This window comes from Salmo trutta, chromosome 18 (assembly GCF_901001165.1).
Source record: "Salmo trutta chromosome 18, fSalTru1.1, whole genome shotgun sequence".
In the NCBI taxonomy this organism is placed as follows: Eukaryota; Metazoa; Chordata; class Actinopteri; order Salmoniformes; family Salmonidae; genus Salmo; species Salmo trutta.
The window spans coordinates 34,115,989-34,131,888 of NC_042974.1; the positions used below are offsets into that span (position 1 = coordinate 34,115,989).

The following is a 15,900-nucleotide window of genomic DNA, read 5'->3' on the forward strand; positions in this document are numbered from 1 at the left end:
CTGCTGTACACCATTATATACATATATACTTCTATTTCGGACTCATTCAAATATTTCTATATTTCTTAATTTCTTTCTTTTTATTTTGAGGATTTGCATGTATTGTTTTGTATTGTAAGGTATTACTGCATTGTTTGAGCTAGGAGCATAAGCATTTTGCTATTCCCACGATAACATCTGCTAAATATGTGTACGCGACCAATAAAATTTGATTAAATGTTTATTTTATTTTGCTAATACGAAGACCCCCCCTTCTCGAACATGCCTGTGGGATGTAGGAATGTGTGGTTAGCCAAGTGGCTCTACAGTGGCTCTACAGAGACACTGATTCCAGGACCCCTAGAAAACATGCTTTAGCTGATGCTGCAGCATTATGATGACGATACAGAAATGGACAGTAATTTAAAGGAGATGTGGGCTACGTACAGTAGTCCTACATCTTCTTGTTAAATAAATCTGTGTGTTAGTCCACCCAAGCGCCTGTCAGTCTACCAACTGCCATGTACAACCCGGGGTTGGGTGATACATTTGCATTGCATAATTGAAAACAATCACAGTAATTGTTATCCAGAAATTATTTGATATTCAGATAAAAACAGATGCATTGAACTTTTAAAGACCTGGGTCTTTAAGGGGGGAATTCAGACCTGAGTTTATGCACTTTTCTCGCTATTCTGTCCTTGAACTTACCCAGTGCCAGCAAGGTACTCTTTTTGGGTGAAGATCAAAGAAATGTAGGTGTGGGGGAGGTGTTTGTACAGACAATCTTATTCCTACATTGACTTAATTCCCTCATAATTCCACCACTTTTAAGCGCAAGGAAATGATGAATAAGGTCGAGCAACCTGTCATTTCCAAGCGGAAAAACATAAACAAAATAAGATCCCTGATAGAAATAATACCATTCTCCATGCACTGCAATTTACAAATTAGTAAGAGCTATTGATAAGAGCTAGATAAATGACTTATCCATTTGGAAAGTTGTGAACTGTGGGTATTGGACTTCAGTGGGGGAAAAAATGATTCCAACACGTTGTACCAAACCTTTACATGCTGACCACACCGCTCGCATTACGTGCTCAAAATAAATGTACACATACTACATGTTATTCAATAATTTCATCCAAACTGCTCACAAGCGTCTGTGTAGCCAGGCCCTAAAATAGAACTCGGTTTTATTTTTGATGCTTGATGCGCTACAAGTCCCACCTCTCTCATCTCGTCATTGGTTTTTAGGAGCATTTACCCACGTGGTTGATTGAAAGCTAAACTGAGGTGGACACTCCAGTCGGTGGTGATAATGCACCTTAAAGTTGGTTGCCAATCGTCATATAAAGTCAGAAGAAGAAGACTGAAGGAGGAGAGATTACTAGAAACTAAATAGGTTTACCCTTTTCTCTGTGGATGAATTGTCGGAGTAGAGGACCTTGTGCATTTCAGTTAAAATAACAACCCAATGTTTGTGTCCCAGGACTAATTAGCTGACAAGATGTTCCTGGTCTAGTCAGCATGTTGAAATCAAGAAAAACAACAAACATAGCATCACTTAACTCGACCAACTGAATCAAACAGGCCTGAGGCAGAGCCATGCTTCAGGCTGCCACTCACACAGACAGCACACACACGGATAATGCTACCAGCAACAACAACAACCACAACCACAACCACACTGCTTACACAACCTATGGTAGCCTAACGCCATCACTATCACTATCACACTATCTCCAAAAGTGACAACAGTGACACATCAAAGGATGTGAGTGTGATCCTGAATGGACAGCGACGGTAATATGCAGCACACTCCATGGATGACAACACACTTTTTGTAACACACATAGGGCTGATAAAAAGACAGCAGTCACACACAGCATGATGTTAAAGAATAAGCAACCCATTCACTTGGACATAATAAGTCAGTAAATCCCAATCATAAGAATACAAAAACACAACTATTAGGCTAAGCGTTTCCAAATCGAAATGTACAACTAGCAACGGTCATCAAAATTGTTAAAAGGTTTGGTTTTAAAAACAATTCTAATAAATAGAACATTTGAACAATTGTTTTTATCAATCAGGTATTGGGATTATAGCACGTAAAACATTGAACTGGCACAGACAAATTATGAATGGAGTTTAGGGATTTTAGTAGGAATTAAGGTATTCAATTTATTGTCAAATGTCACTTTTCTGTTCTTAGAATGCACTCATAATGTCATCAGAAAATAAAAATTGTGTTACAGCCTGAATTTTAAATTGATTAAATTTAAATGTTTTGTCACACACAATACCCCAACATGTGCTAACAAGTGACATAATAAGTTGCATGGACTTACTCTGTGTGTAATAATAGTGGTTAACATGATTTTTGAATGACTACCTCATCTCTGTACCCCACTCATACACTTATCTGTAAGGTCCCTCAGTCGAGCAGTGAATTTCAAACACAGATTCAACCACAAAGAACGGGGATGTTTTCCAATGACGTGCAAAGAAGGGCACCTTTTGGTACATTGGTAAACATTTGAAAAGCAGACACTGAATATCCCTTTGAGGATGGTGAAGTTATTAATTACACTTTGGATGGTGTATCAATACACCCAGTCACTACAAAGATACAGGTGTCCTTCCTAACTCAGTTGCCGGATAAGAAGAAAACCGCTCAGGGATTTCACCATGAGGCCAATGGTGACTTTAAAACAGTTAGAGTTTAATGGCTGTGATAGAAGAACACTGAGGATGAATCAACAACAATATAATTACTGCACAATACTAACTGAAAAGAAGGAATCCTGAACAGAATAAAAATTTTCAAAAACATGCATCCTTTTCCCAATGAGGCATTAAAACTGCAAAAGAATGTGACAAAGAAATGTACTTTATGTGCTGAACACAAAGTGTTATTTTTAGGGCAAATCCAACAATACATCACTGAGTACCACTCTTCATATTTTCAAGCATGGTGGTGGCCGCATCATTTAATGGGTCTGCTTGTAATCGGCAAGGAGTAGGGAGTTTTTTTATATAAAAAGAAACGGAATAGAGCTAAGCACAGCCAGAATCCGCGAGTAAAACCTGGTTCAGTTTGCTTTCCAACAGACACTGGGAGGCAAGTTCACCTTTCAGCAGGACAATAACCCAAAACACAATGCCAAATATACACTGGAGGTGCTTACCAAGACGAAATTGAATGTTCCTGAGTGGCCTAGTTACAGTTTTGACTTAAATCGGCTTGAAAGTCTATGGCAAGACTTGAAAATAGCTGTGTAGCAATGATCAACAACCGACTTCATGGTTTGAAGAATTTAAAAAAAAATAATCTGCAAATATTATACAATCCAGGTGTGCACAACTCTTAGAGACTTACCCAAAAAGACTCACAGCTGTAATCACTGCCAAAGGGTATTCTAACATGTATTGATTGACTCATTGACTCAAAATTATTTGAAAATTGACTTCTTGCTGAAAGTTCATCTTGAAAAGGGCAAAGCTAACAAATTAGCAGCAACATCCTCTTTGATAACACCTGTTGAGCCTCTGCACAATAACCTACAACAAAAGCAAGCTAGCTTTTAGGAAAACTACTGCTCACTATTGTGCAGTGACCTGTCAGCCTTCAAAAGGTGGAAGTTTCCATACATTTTTGTAAAAACAGTCCCACCTAGTCAAAATGTGATTGGTTGATTCCACTGTCACTCCGAAATACTGCCCTAATACAGTTCAATGGCGAATGCCTTCTATATAGCTTCTGATGATCTAGTCAATGGCTGACTTAGCTAGCCAAATGTATCTCCCAAAAGACCACCAAAGAAAAATCCTGATTGGATCTTTTTTTTCTCTTCACAGAACACAAATTGAAGAGATGAAATCAGAATATCACTGAAAATAATATAATTAGAATATCATTGAAATATAATTGAAAAGATCAAATAGAAATGAAAAGGACATTTCAATTTTAAAACTACAACAATTATTTTGAAGAAGTAGAAGGTCCTCACAGTTCCCCACTGCATTTGGATAAGGGGATTGTAAATATAAATGACAATTGTTTTAGATATATTTTACCTTATAATCGCTGGAGACAAATGTTAAACCAGTAGTTTGCCAGAAAACTGAAGCATATCAACATGACAGGTAGGCTATGTGTGCCCTTTTCCCACAGTGGAGTATATGAAATGCTGTGCCGTTATGCAGAATTTAAATTGTATGCCCTTATAACTTGCAGGAATGAATCTTGGAAACGCAAGCCAAATGAGATGACAAGCCAAATCCGTGCAGAGTCACAGTCAGACCATTTTCAACCTTTGTGCATTCGTGAATGTTTTAATTTCAGCTCAGACCTTTCTCAGGCCTGGCAGTTTAAACCTGGAGCCTTACGCATGGTTTACAACGACTGGACCGTTGTCACATCTGTTCCATTAACAGTGAGGATTAGGGTAGGACCCTTATTGTTGCAGTTTTCTCCCCTTTCAATATTTAATGGATTGGACAACTGAATGGTTGGTTATGGGTACCTTCATGTGTGTGTAAAATATTACTGTACTCAGATTTTTTTTAAATTGATTTTAGATGTGTATGATTAAATTGTTTTATTTTATTTTGCAAAATGCTGTATATCCAATGTTTAGCTGTAATGGAATGTTCGTATTCTGTATATTTGACTGTGATATGTGATTGTCTCACCTAGCTACAGATGTATCATCTGTATTTGACCCAGTTAATCCTGCAACAACAGGAAATATGAATTATTATATGGATTATAATTCATGGTAATTTTTGTAGGGGGTTTATACATTTTTTGTTAGGGCAAATTAAGTCTACATTTTCTAAATGAAATTACAATCTTTCTGTACAGGAAAATTCTCAGCAACTAAAGAGTGGTCAAATTAAGATCGTACATCTGTATCTTAAAGGCCCAATGCAGTCCCCCCCAAAAATTCCCCTGTGTTTTAAAAACAGTATATGTCCACACTATGAGGTTGAAATAATACTGTGAAATTGTGAAAATGACGATAACGCCCTTTTAGTATAAGAGCTGTTTGAAAAGACTGCCTAAAATTTCTGCCTGTTTTGGTGAGATGGAGTTTTGGCCTGCCTGGTGAATTAGTTCCAAACCTCTGCAAATAACAGCTTGTTTTTCGTTTTCCCCTCTCCAGTCAGACTTCTCACAGGTAGTCTTAGTAAAATTCTTGCTTGAGAAATTGCTCTTTGAAAAGAAGCATTTTTTGTTTCATTTTGACAATTTTAATTGAAAACAATCATAGTAAGGTACTTAATTGTTACCCAGAATTTATTTGATATATAGATAAAAATGGCTGCATTGGACCTTTAAGTCGCTCTGGATAAGAGCATCTGCTAAATGACTAAAATGTCAAATGCAAATGTTTAAAATACAGATCTCATATTGCTGTATTAAAATTAAAATTATATATTGATGTCACAAATGTAGCATTTTTACAGTTCTTTTACAAAAAATGTAGTTATTTGTAACATTTGACTGTGTAAAACCTAGCAGTACTACTTATTTATCTGAGAGTGAGGCGGATATATAGCATTTAGCAAAAAAACATGATTATTTGTCTCTCTGAAATGTCTGTCATTTAACAACCTCATGTCATGATTAGATAGTGAAAAAAACACAACAATTTACCTAATATATCAACATTTCTGAAAATATATATAAAGTGTTTTAGAATCAAACTCATCATATTTTGATGGCATTCTTTCATTGATCCTTAATATTCTGATACCATTCTCTCAGTATATTATATTGAGTCTGAACATTTTAATTAAGGGTACACCATATTAAAAGGGATGGCTTTAGATAAATGTACTAAAAACCCTATTGAATGAAAACTCTAAAATGTATTCCATACGCACTGCCAAAAAGCTTGTAAGTCTGAATACCAAATACTGAGAAGTGCTTAAATCAAAATGCATAGGAAATGCATACATTTCCTATGTCTTAATCGGGCCCATACTGCATGAACATCATCTTTAACCATCATACTGTATATGGCTGTGACATAAACTGTTGCAGAGGGCACTTTGCATGATTAGAAATCAAATGTTTCTCTTTGTCAGCCTTTGATCCAAATCATTGGGATATCAACAAAAGAATTGGTCTGCTATTCTGGGACAGAAGACAGTCATTCCCTTACCATCATGTGATACACTTTGTCCTAATTAGAGATACACAGATAGATAGAATTTGGTGATATTATACACTATATGACCAAAAGTATGTGGACACCTGCTCATCGAACATCTCATTCCGAAAATGTATTTCAAAGCAATTTAGATGGTACAACGATTCTCTACACTATACATTGCCTGTTTTGTCACATAAACTGAAATTAGGCAAACTATTAGAATTGTAGCAACCAAGAAATGGTGGAGCGAATTCTGCATATTGTACCTTTTAACTTGTATTTTTTATTCGGTAAATGAGAATTTAACTACAACAATTCAATTTGATGGAAACACATGTATGGTGGGAAAATATGCATATTGTTTCCATGCGGATTTTAGAATATTCACATGAAAATCTGTTGCCAATTAGATGGAAACCTAGCTATTGACTCTTTTCATTTGATATGGTCGCTTGTCATTAGATACAGTGTTATTGTCTTTGTAGTGCCCTGCTATAGTGCTCCTGTCTGTAATGAACTAGGTGTTCTTTTTACAGAAAGCCATGCATGGCCCAAGGACTGTGTCTCACCACTATGACATTTCTCTTACGGTCAAGCCCCCCACATTATGTGTGTGTGTGTGTGTGTGTGTCAGTGGTGGCTGGTGGGAGGAGCTATAGGAACCATTACAATGAGGCCATCCTCCTATAGCTCCCCCCACCAGCCTCCACTTGTGTGTATGTGTAAAATCCATGACCAGGATATCTGGGTCAAACATTTCAACTTTCCACCCAGTCCTGACCACTAATTTGTGTTGCCCGGGTTAGGCGTTAAATGCCACCAAGAGCATAACTGAATAACTCCTTGCTTCCCAAAAGGGGTGGTTGCAAGCTTGTGTAATGGGGTAGAACCGTCTACCTATTTTGAACGCACCCTTGTTGGTTTGCCTGTGCCAGGTGTATGCAATTTTTTATTAAGGGAATGGCCTTTTGTATGAAAGCCTTCCTGTTTGTGTCAATCAGGGGATCCTCGTACTATGTGCTGTTTGGGGTGCCTTGGGAGGATGGTAGTGGTGAAGTATGAGAAATAGGAATTATTGTAAATGTAGTGTTTTTTTTAGTCGTTGGTGCCCATATTCCAACTAGACCTGCTCTCCTTCTCCCTGGGCACGTTCTCTGTGAGTGTTGCAACACATTACTATCGTCTGATTGAATATGTGAGTGAAACGTATAAACCCAGTGATATTTGTTTTGTAGGACAGTTTTATGGAGCTCCTGGAGCTGAAGATGCATGGAAATTATGTAGGCCTATGGAGACTGACTTGTGATGCTGAAATTGTCTAATTTCCATGCTCTACTCCTTGATGCAAATAACCTGTGTTTAGTTTAGTCCTGAGGACTGAATTAGTTGACCTAATACAGCTACAGGAATAGTATTTTATGTATTTCCCCCACGTTACACTTGGAATGCTAAAAAACATTTCCTACCCCGTCTTTGGAGAGCTTGACTGAATCATTAAGCTGTTGGACATCATTTTTGGGATGGATATTCAAACACTGTTGGCATATGGGTTGATATGTACCTTTCCCCTGGATCACAATATCATATACCAGTTTATTGTTCGACGGCCATTGCAACAACCAGACAAGTTTTGTGCTTGTAGAGCTCGAGCAGCCACTTACAACATGGGTCAGGTAATTAGAATGTTTTATTTAAACAAATATCTTTACACTTTACAAGTAAATAAAAAATACATTTACATTACACAGTAAATAACAATATAAATCATTGTGTACACATTTGCAATATTGGAAATGAACTATGCAGCACCAAGTTATTTATAATACAGGTGTAGACAGAATTCAAATTCTCAGTTAAGTGCCACCTCCAGTATAGTATTTACAATACAGTAATTTACTGCAATCAAAGTTAAGTTTCATTAAAAGAAACAAAACAACTCTGCCATTTTTGATGATATGTATCGTTCTTTCCAATACACATCCAATGACAACTTCTTTATTCTGCATTCTCCAGCATCAAGGGGAATTGGATTGGTCCATCGCATGCCTCTGGGCGCATCACTTTTCCCCGGGAGCCCATTTTTCCTTTCCGGTTGTGTTCTGTGCGTGTCAGCGTCTCTGACATCTGTCAGATATGTGTCGGTTGTGGGAAGTGTGTATGTTCGAGACTGTGTGTCAGCATCTGAGGCAGTGTGTATGTCCTGGATGTGTGTCAGCGTCTCTGGCAGGTGTGCAGGTTCCGGGCTGCAGTCCTGCTGACTCCGGGGTCTTTCTCTCCTCTCTCTAGTCTGCAGGAGAGGCCATCTCCACAGTCGCAGCGCTGAAACAGCTCCAGACCATGGCCGCCTTTCCTACGGTGATGCGTGCACACCTGGCCCTCCGTCAGCACCGGCTTACAGATACGAGACCAGAAGTGGCGTGCACAGCACAGAGCCTCAGAGCAGTCGGAGGACCTTAGGCAGTTCTCACCTTCCCGACCTAGAGAGAAGGAATATGAAGGGTTCTGTTGGAAAGGCCTCATAGCTGGAATTTTGATAATCAAATGTTTCCTTTCAACACCCTTGGCTTTGTGTTTTTATGGTAACTTATTCCTAGGGGACTGGTGGGAAGGACAAATCTATAGGATCTTTATGGATGGTACTGGATAATGTGTGTGCATGTGTAATGCACACCTACCTTTTACAGAATGTTGACCTTGGGGCAGAGACAGTCTCTTGCCATAGTGTTCCAGGGTGTTGTTCTGCCCATTCTCAACACTGGTAGTGACTGCGGTTTCAGCATCTTGATCACTGGCCTGACAAATACCTGAGGAAAACGGCACACGTTATCATACAGTCACTTCAATTGAACACAAGTAAAGTTTTCAAGATAATTACAATATCTCACGATTCCCCATCAGTTTGTTTTACTTATATTACCAATACCTGTCTTACCACCACATTAAACGCAAATACATCTAAGTCCTAGCATGAATTAAAAGTGTGATGATCTGAAAATGGTTGGAAAAACAAACTTGTTGCGTTTGCATATCTTGAGCTCACCATTGATGCAGTGCTTCCCGGCGCAGCACATAGAATCTCTTGCGCACCGCTTCCGGGTCTTTCGGCATGGGAGACACGCGCCTCGGATATCGTTGCAGAATTCATCGGCCCCACACTCAGCATTGTATGTGCAAGTAGGCTAACATAAAGACATAATACAATATTAACTTTAATTGGAACACAATTGCAAAACGCATTTCAGTAAACGCGTAGGTAAGGTAAAATGCCCAATAAGCGCTTAGGCATAGGTTAGTGTTGGTTTTACGCACAGCTGCAAGAGCGTTCGAGTGCAGTTGCTCACCTGCAAAGTGTCCACGACTGCCTTCTGTCCGTCATTACCTGAAGAAGAAGGACGTGGGCTCGGGCTAACCGTGTCAGTGACACCGGGCAAGTTCTTGATGGCATTAGAGTTCAGTAAAACAGCCCCAGCGTAAGCATCCCCAAGGTATCCAAACAGCGTGAGATACATGGCCATAAAACGACCGACTGACAGATTAGGCATACTTCTTTAAGTAAATGATTGGTTTTATGAATAAAACAATGAAGAAAAATCCTTAAAATGTAGGATATTGTTAAAAAGTCCGCAAAGTCTTGAATCCTACCACAGTCTCAAGAGGATGTTAGTATGTTATTTTGAGGTATCCTGACGCACGACTCTGCGATGTTCTCTTTATACATGAAGATCTGTTTGCATTCCCGCCCCTCCCAGCGCACAACAAAGTTGGCGGGTGGAATTCCAAATGCGCTTATTAAACTCCCGAGCTCTACTGTACGGAAATGGGCAACAGCCCCTCCAGCATTCGTTTCACAATGTTTCAGTGATCAACAAGTCTTTCTTGTGATTTCGTCCATCACATGCATACACGGAGACCTCCTTTAAACGGTATAGGATTCCATTAGAATAGCCTACAGCTCAAAATAACTCTTGGCTTATTATGGCACTGCCCCTAACTCATTTTGGTTCTGGGAATGTTCTCTGAAGGTTGTGGGAACGTTCCCTGAACATTGCACCAATGTTCCCTAAAGGAACAAGCTTTTCTTAAGTTCTTTGAACTTTCTCTTTTGGTTGTATGAAGGTAGCAGAGAACGTTCTGGGAACGTTCTCTGGAAGTTAAAGTTAGAACACTCCCAGGATTACACAATTAAATATGAACAAAGATGTATAGCGATGTAGCCTATCATTTAAGAAAAGCAATAGGTCAAGATAATGTGGGTTATGTGGATTTCAGCATGGCTAAAAAGTGGTCAAAGTTACAAAAATGGGTACTAAAGATTCAGACAGACATAGGGTTGCAAAAAAATGTTTAATATATTCCTAGATTTCCCAGAAATCCCGGTAAGCCAAATGGGATTTCAGGAAAATAAGGGAATTTATTGAAAGTTCAAGGATTTTGCAACCCTAGAAAGACATATACACTGAGTCTACAAAACATTGTGAACAACCTGCTCTTTCAATGACAGACTGACCAGAGGAATCCAGGTGAAAGCTATGATCCCTTGTTTATGTCACTTGTTAAATCCACTTCAATCAGTGTAGATAAAGGGGAGGAGATGGGTTAAATAAGGTTTTTTAAGCCTTGAGACAATTGAGACATGGATTGTGTATGTGTGGCTGTCACGCCCTGACCATAGAGAGCCCTTGGATTCTCTATAGTGGTTTAGGTCACGGTGTGACTAGGGGGTGTTCTAGAATGTGTATTTCTATGTTGGTGGTTTTGTATGGTTCCCAATTAAAGGCAGCTGGTAATCGTTGCCTCTAATTGGGGATCATATTTAGAAAGCCCTATCTCCCACCTGCTTTGTGGGATATTGTTTTGTGTTTGTGCACCACGTACTCACGTTTCATTGTTCGTCTATTGATATATTTTGTTTTGCTAAGTTTCACTTTGAAATAAATATGTGGAACTCTACACACGCTGCGCCTTGGTCCCGTTCTTACGACAACCGTGACAGTGGCATTCATTGGGTGAATGGGGAAGACAAAAAATATAAGTGCCTTTGAACAGGATATGTAAGTGTCAGGCGCACCGGTTTGTGTCAAGAATTGCAACGCTGCTGGGTTTTTTTTCATCAAAAGTTTCCCATGTGTATCAAGAATAGTCCACTACCCAAAGGTTCTGGTAACATTTTCAGAGATTAAGATACATACCATCTCTTACCGTCTTGTGGTGGCCTCCTCCAGACTCTTACAGAGGTCCTCCAACTCCTCCTTGGTCCTACAAAGTATATGCAGGACTTCATATGGCAGGTCTTGCTCTTCAGCAGCTAGCAGCTATCACTGAATTGCAAAAAAGTTCCACCTGGTTCTCAATAACACGGTTCTTTGGAATCCTGCAATAGTTTTTAGTCGAGTACAAAGGGTATAGTTACTAGTCAAACTCATTGAAATGTTTTTCTATGCTTGGTGAATAATAATTTCATCATAAAATCCTCACGGCCTTGTCAAAATACACTAAAACAAGTTGGCTGTAATCTGTGATTATCCAAGTTAAACAGTGTCGATGATACTTTTTATGCAGTAGGTCTTAAAACCTCTTAAGAATCGGACCCTTTCAATTTCCACCTAAAATGACACACCCAAATATAACTGCCTGTAGCTCAGGACAAGGATATGCATATTCTTGATACCATTTGAACACTTTGAAGTTTGTGGAAATGTGAACTTAATGTAGGGTAATATAAAACATTAGATCTGGTAAAATATAATACAAAGAAAAAACATTTATTTGTATTTGTTTTGTACCATCAGCTTTGAAATGCAAGAAAAAGGCCATAATGTATTATTCCAGCCCAGGCACAATTTAGATTTTGGCCACTAGATGGTAGCAGTGTATGTGCAAAGTTTTAGACTGATCCAGTGAACCATTGCATATCTGTTCAAAATGTTGTATCAAGACTGCCCAAATGTGCCTAATTGGTTTATTAATACATTTTCAAGTTCATAATTGTGCACTCTCCTCAAACAATAGCATGGTATTTAGATTAGAATGCAGTTAGATTAACAAGAGTTTTCTGCCCATATAAGATATGTCTATGTCCTGGGATTCTTTTGTTGTTGTTACTTTCAACCTCATGCTAATCACATTAGCCTACGTTAGCTCAACCGTCCCGCGGGGGGACACCGATTCCATAGAGGGTAATGTAAAAACATGCGGCAACTCTTGTAAACAACTGAATAAACGCTGTATAGACCAAAGCATGGTTAAACAATTTTGATGTGATGGATGGTCAGTCCTTGCATCCATAGCTCTGTCTAGGAATTTGAGAGTGGTTACATTTCTCCTGTCCCATCCCTCAGCTTTTTACCAAAATGGAGGCGGGCTGTCCGCTTTGTTATTGTTTCTATTAAGGATTCTAGATTTAATCTAACCAGGAACATTATAATTTGACTTAATATGTATGTTTATTTACTGTCACAGAGGACATGTCCTCCTCTTCCGGGTGGAGAGACTTTGGGAGTGTGTTGTGGTACGGTTGGGTGGAGAGATGTCTGAGACAAAATTAATCACATGTTAACAATAACATATGTCTAATGTATGTCACACTTCATTTGCAAGTTCTGGTTCCAAAAGTATGGCCCAATCCCAAATAAACTCCATTTGGTAATAATTACAATTGTCCCTTTGATAGGCTAGGTGGAAGTTTCACCATATTTTTTAGACCCATCAAATAATCTCAGATATCCACAAGTGCAAACGGTATAGGGGTCCATTTGTGATTGGGCCTATGACAACAAAAATAAGGTCCATTGTTTCGATGTGAATGCTTTAGTGCTATCAAGTCACTATTAACCATTTACCTTAGAGGTTGAGTAGGTGTTCACTTGTTCAATTGTGTCCCACAATTGCTCCATCTGTAAAAAACAAAAAAGGTAGCTAGGAGATTGGATAAATGGACTAGTAGATGTAGGAGCATTACATCTTTGTGAATGGGCGGTGTACCTAAGTAAAGTAAAAAAAAGTGCTCAAAAAGTGCTCACCTTTAACTAGTAGACTTCTGGACAAAATGGATCTCCAAATGAGGCAAAGATTCAGAAACCGATTAATCACTTAGTAAATGTATTGTTTTCTCATCCACTTATCAACTCTGTGGTGGCATTCTGCTAAACTGCTTCAAATACAAGTTTGAGAATTACAGTGACTAGAAGATAACTGTCACGCCCTGACCTGAGAGAGACGGTTTATTTCTCTATTTTGTTAGGTCAGGGTGTGGGGTGGGGTGGGCATTCTATGTTTTGTATTTCTTTGTGTTGGGCTGAGTATGGTTCCTAATCAGAGGCAGCTGTCTATCGTTGTCTCTGATTAGGAATCATACTTAGGCAGCCTTTTCCCACCTGTGTTTTGTGGGTAGTTGTTTTGTGTTTTACCTGACAGAACTGTGCACTTTCATTTCCATTGTTTATTATTTTGTTTTAAGTGTTCTGAGTAAAAATAAATATCAAGATGAACACTTACCACGCTGCACCTTGGTCCCCTCATTGCGACGGTCATTACAGAACTTCCCACCACAACTGGCTCAAGCAGCGTGCCCGGGAGGAGATTAATTCCTGGTCTCTGGAAGAGTGGGAGGAGAGAATAGACTGGACTTGGGGGCAAGTAGTAGTAGATAGATATAGAAGCCTGCCGGGGAGGCAAGGAAGGAAGCACGAGAGGCAGCCCCAAATTTCTTTTTGGGGGGGGCACACGGGGAGATTGGCGGAGTCAGGTTTGAGACCTGAGCCAACTCCCCGTGCTTACCATGGTGAGCATGTGCCTGCTTCTCGCACGCTCCCTCCAGTGCGCCTCCACAGCCCAGTACGTCCTGTGCCTGCTGCTCGCACTCTCCCTCCAGTGAGTCTATTCAGCCTGGTACGCCCTGTGCCTGCTCCACGTACCAGGCTGTCAGTACGTCTCCTCAGTCCGGTGAGACCCGTTCCAGCTCCACGAGAGAAGCCTCCAGTGATGATCCATGGCCCGGAGCCTGTAGGGATAATCCATGGCAAGAAGCCTCCAGTGTTGATCCATGGCACGGAGCCTCCAGCGACGCTCCCCAGTCCGGAGCCTCCAGCGACGCTCCCCAGTCCGGAGCCTCCAACGACGCTCCCCAGTCCGGAGCCTCCAGCGACGCTCCCCAGTCCGGAGCCTCCAGCGACGCTCCCCAGTCCGGAGCCTCCAGCGACGCTCCCCAGCCCGGAGCCTCCTTAGACGGCCTGCAGCCCGGAACCTCCTGAGGCAGGGCCTGCAGCCCAGAGTCTTCAGCGGCGGTCAGCAGTTCAGAGCCTCCGGCGATGATCCACAGTCTGGTTCCTCCGGCGACACAGAAGCGGGGGGATCAGCGGGCGGTGTGGGAGCTACGCCCGAATCAGAGCCGCCGCCAAGTATAGATGCCCACCCGGACTCTCCCCTATAGGTTCAGGTTTGTGGCCGGGAGTCCGCACCTTTTGGGGGGGGGGGGGGGTACTGTCACGCCCTGACTTGAGAGAGACAGTTTATTTCTCTATTTTGTTAGAATGCCCACCCCACACCCTGACCTATGTTTTGTATTTCTTTGTGTTGGGCTGAGTATGGTTCCTAATCAGAGGCAGCTGTATATCGTTGTCTCTGATTAGGAATCATACTTAGGCAGCCTTTTCCCACCTGTGTTTTGTGGGTAGTTGTTTTCTGTTTTGTGTTTTACCTGACAGAACTGTGCGCTTTCGTTTCCATTGTTTAATATTTGGTTTTAACCTGTTACATCTAGGGGGCAGTAATTTCACGGCTGGATAAAAAACGTACCCGATTTAATCTGATTATTAGTCCTGCCCAGAAACTGGAATATGCATATAATTATTAGCTTTGGAGAGAAAACACTCCAAAGTTTCTGAAACTGTTTGAATGGTGTCTGTGAGTATAACAGAACTCCTATGGCAGGCAAAAACCTGAGATGCTTCTGTTCAGGAAGTACCCTGTCTGAACATTTCTTGCCCTTCTTTATTATCTCTGTCGTTTACAAAGGATCTCTGCTCTTACGTGACACTTCTCACGTCAACAATGGAGTCTCACAGCCCGGGAAAAACAGGAATGATGTCATTCAAAGCCCTGGCTGAAGCACACGAGAGCAAATGCTGAGTGGTCAGTCAATGGACTAAGCCTTAGGCGCGTGACACGCCCCGCCCCCGGCTTTTGGTTTTTTCCTCAGTTTACAGACAGGCAGATTCCCGGTCGGAATATTATCGCTTCTCTACGAGATAAATTGCATAAATATTGGTTTTAAACAGCGGTTGACATGCTTCGAAGTACGGTAATGGAATATTTCGAAATTTTTTGTCATATTTTGCGTCATGCTCGTGGCCGAGATTTAGCGTTGGGATAGTGTCTAGAACGCACGAACAAAACGTCGCTGTTTGGATATAACGATGGATTATTTGGGACCAAACCTACATTTGTTATTGAAGTAGAAGTCCTGGCAGTGTATTCTGATGAAGAACAAGCAAGGTAAGAACATTTTTCTTATAGGAAATGTGATTTTGGTGAAGGCTACACTGGGTGGGTGTCTAAATAGCTAGCCCTGTAACGCCGGGCTATGTACTTACATTATTGCAAAATGTGCTTCATCCGAAAAGCTATTTTAAAATCGGACATATCGAGTGCATAGAGGAGTTCTGTATCTATAATTCTTAAAATAATTGTTATGCTTTTTGTGAACGTTTATCGTGAGTAATTTAGTAAAATCACCGGAAGTGTTCGGTGGGAA

General features: G+C 40.5%; 1 protein-coding gene across 1 annotated transcript; it reads right to left on the reverse strand.

Moving 5' to 3' along the window:
- Positions 1–7,818: 7,818 nt before the first annotated feature.
- On the reverse strand, positions 7,819–9,961 carry LOC115153217 (dickkopf-related protein 1-like). Its single transcript, XM_029698424.1, has 4 exons — positions 9,491–9,961; positions 9,190–9,328; positions 8,825–8,953; positions 7,819–8,626 (listed from the first exon to the last, which is right to left on the reverse strand). The coding sequence occupies exons 1-4, from the start codon at positions 9,689–9,691 to the stop codon at positions 8,361–8,363; spliced, it is 735 nt and encodes a 244-aa protein (XP_029554284.1). The 5' UTR covers positions 9,692–9,961; the 3' UTR covers positions 7,819–8,360.
- Positions 9,962–15,900: the final 5,939 nt, after the last annotated feature.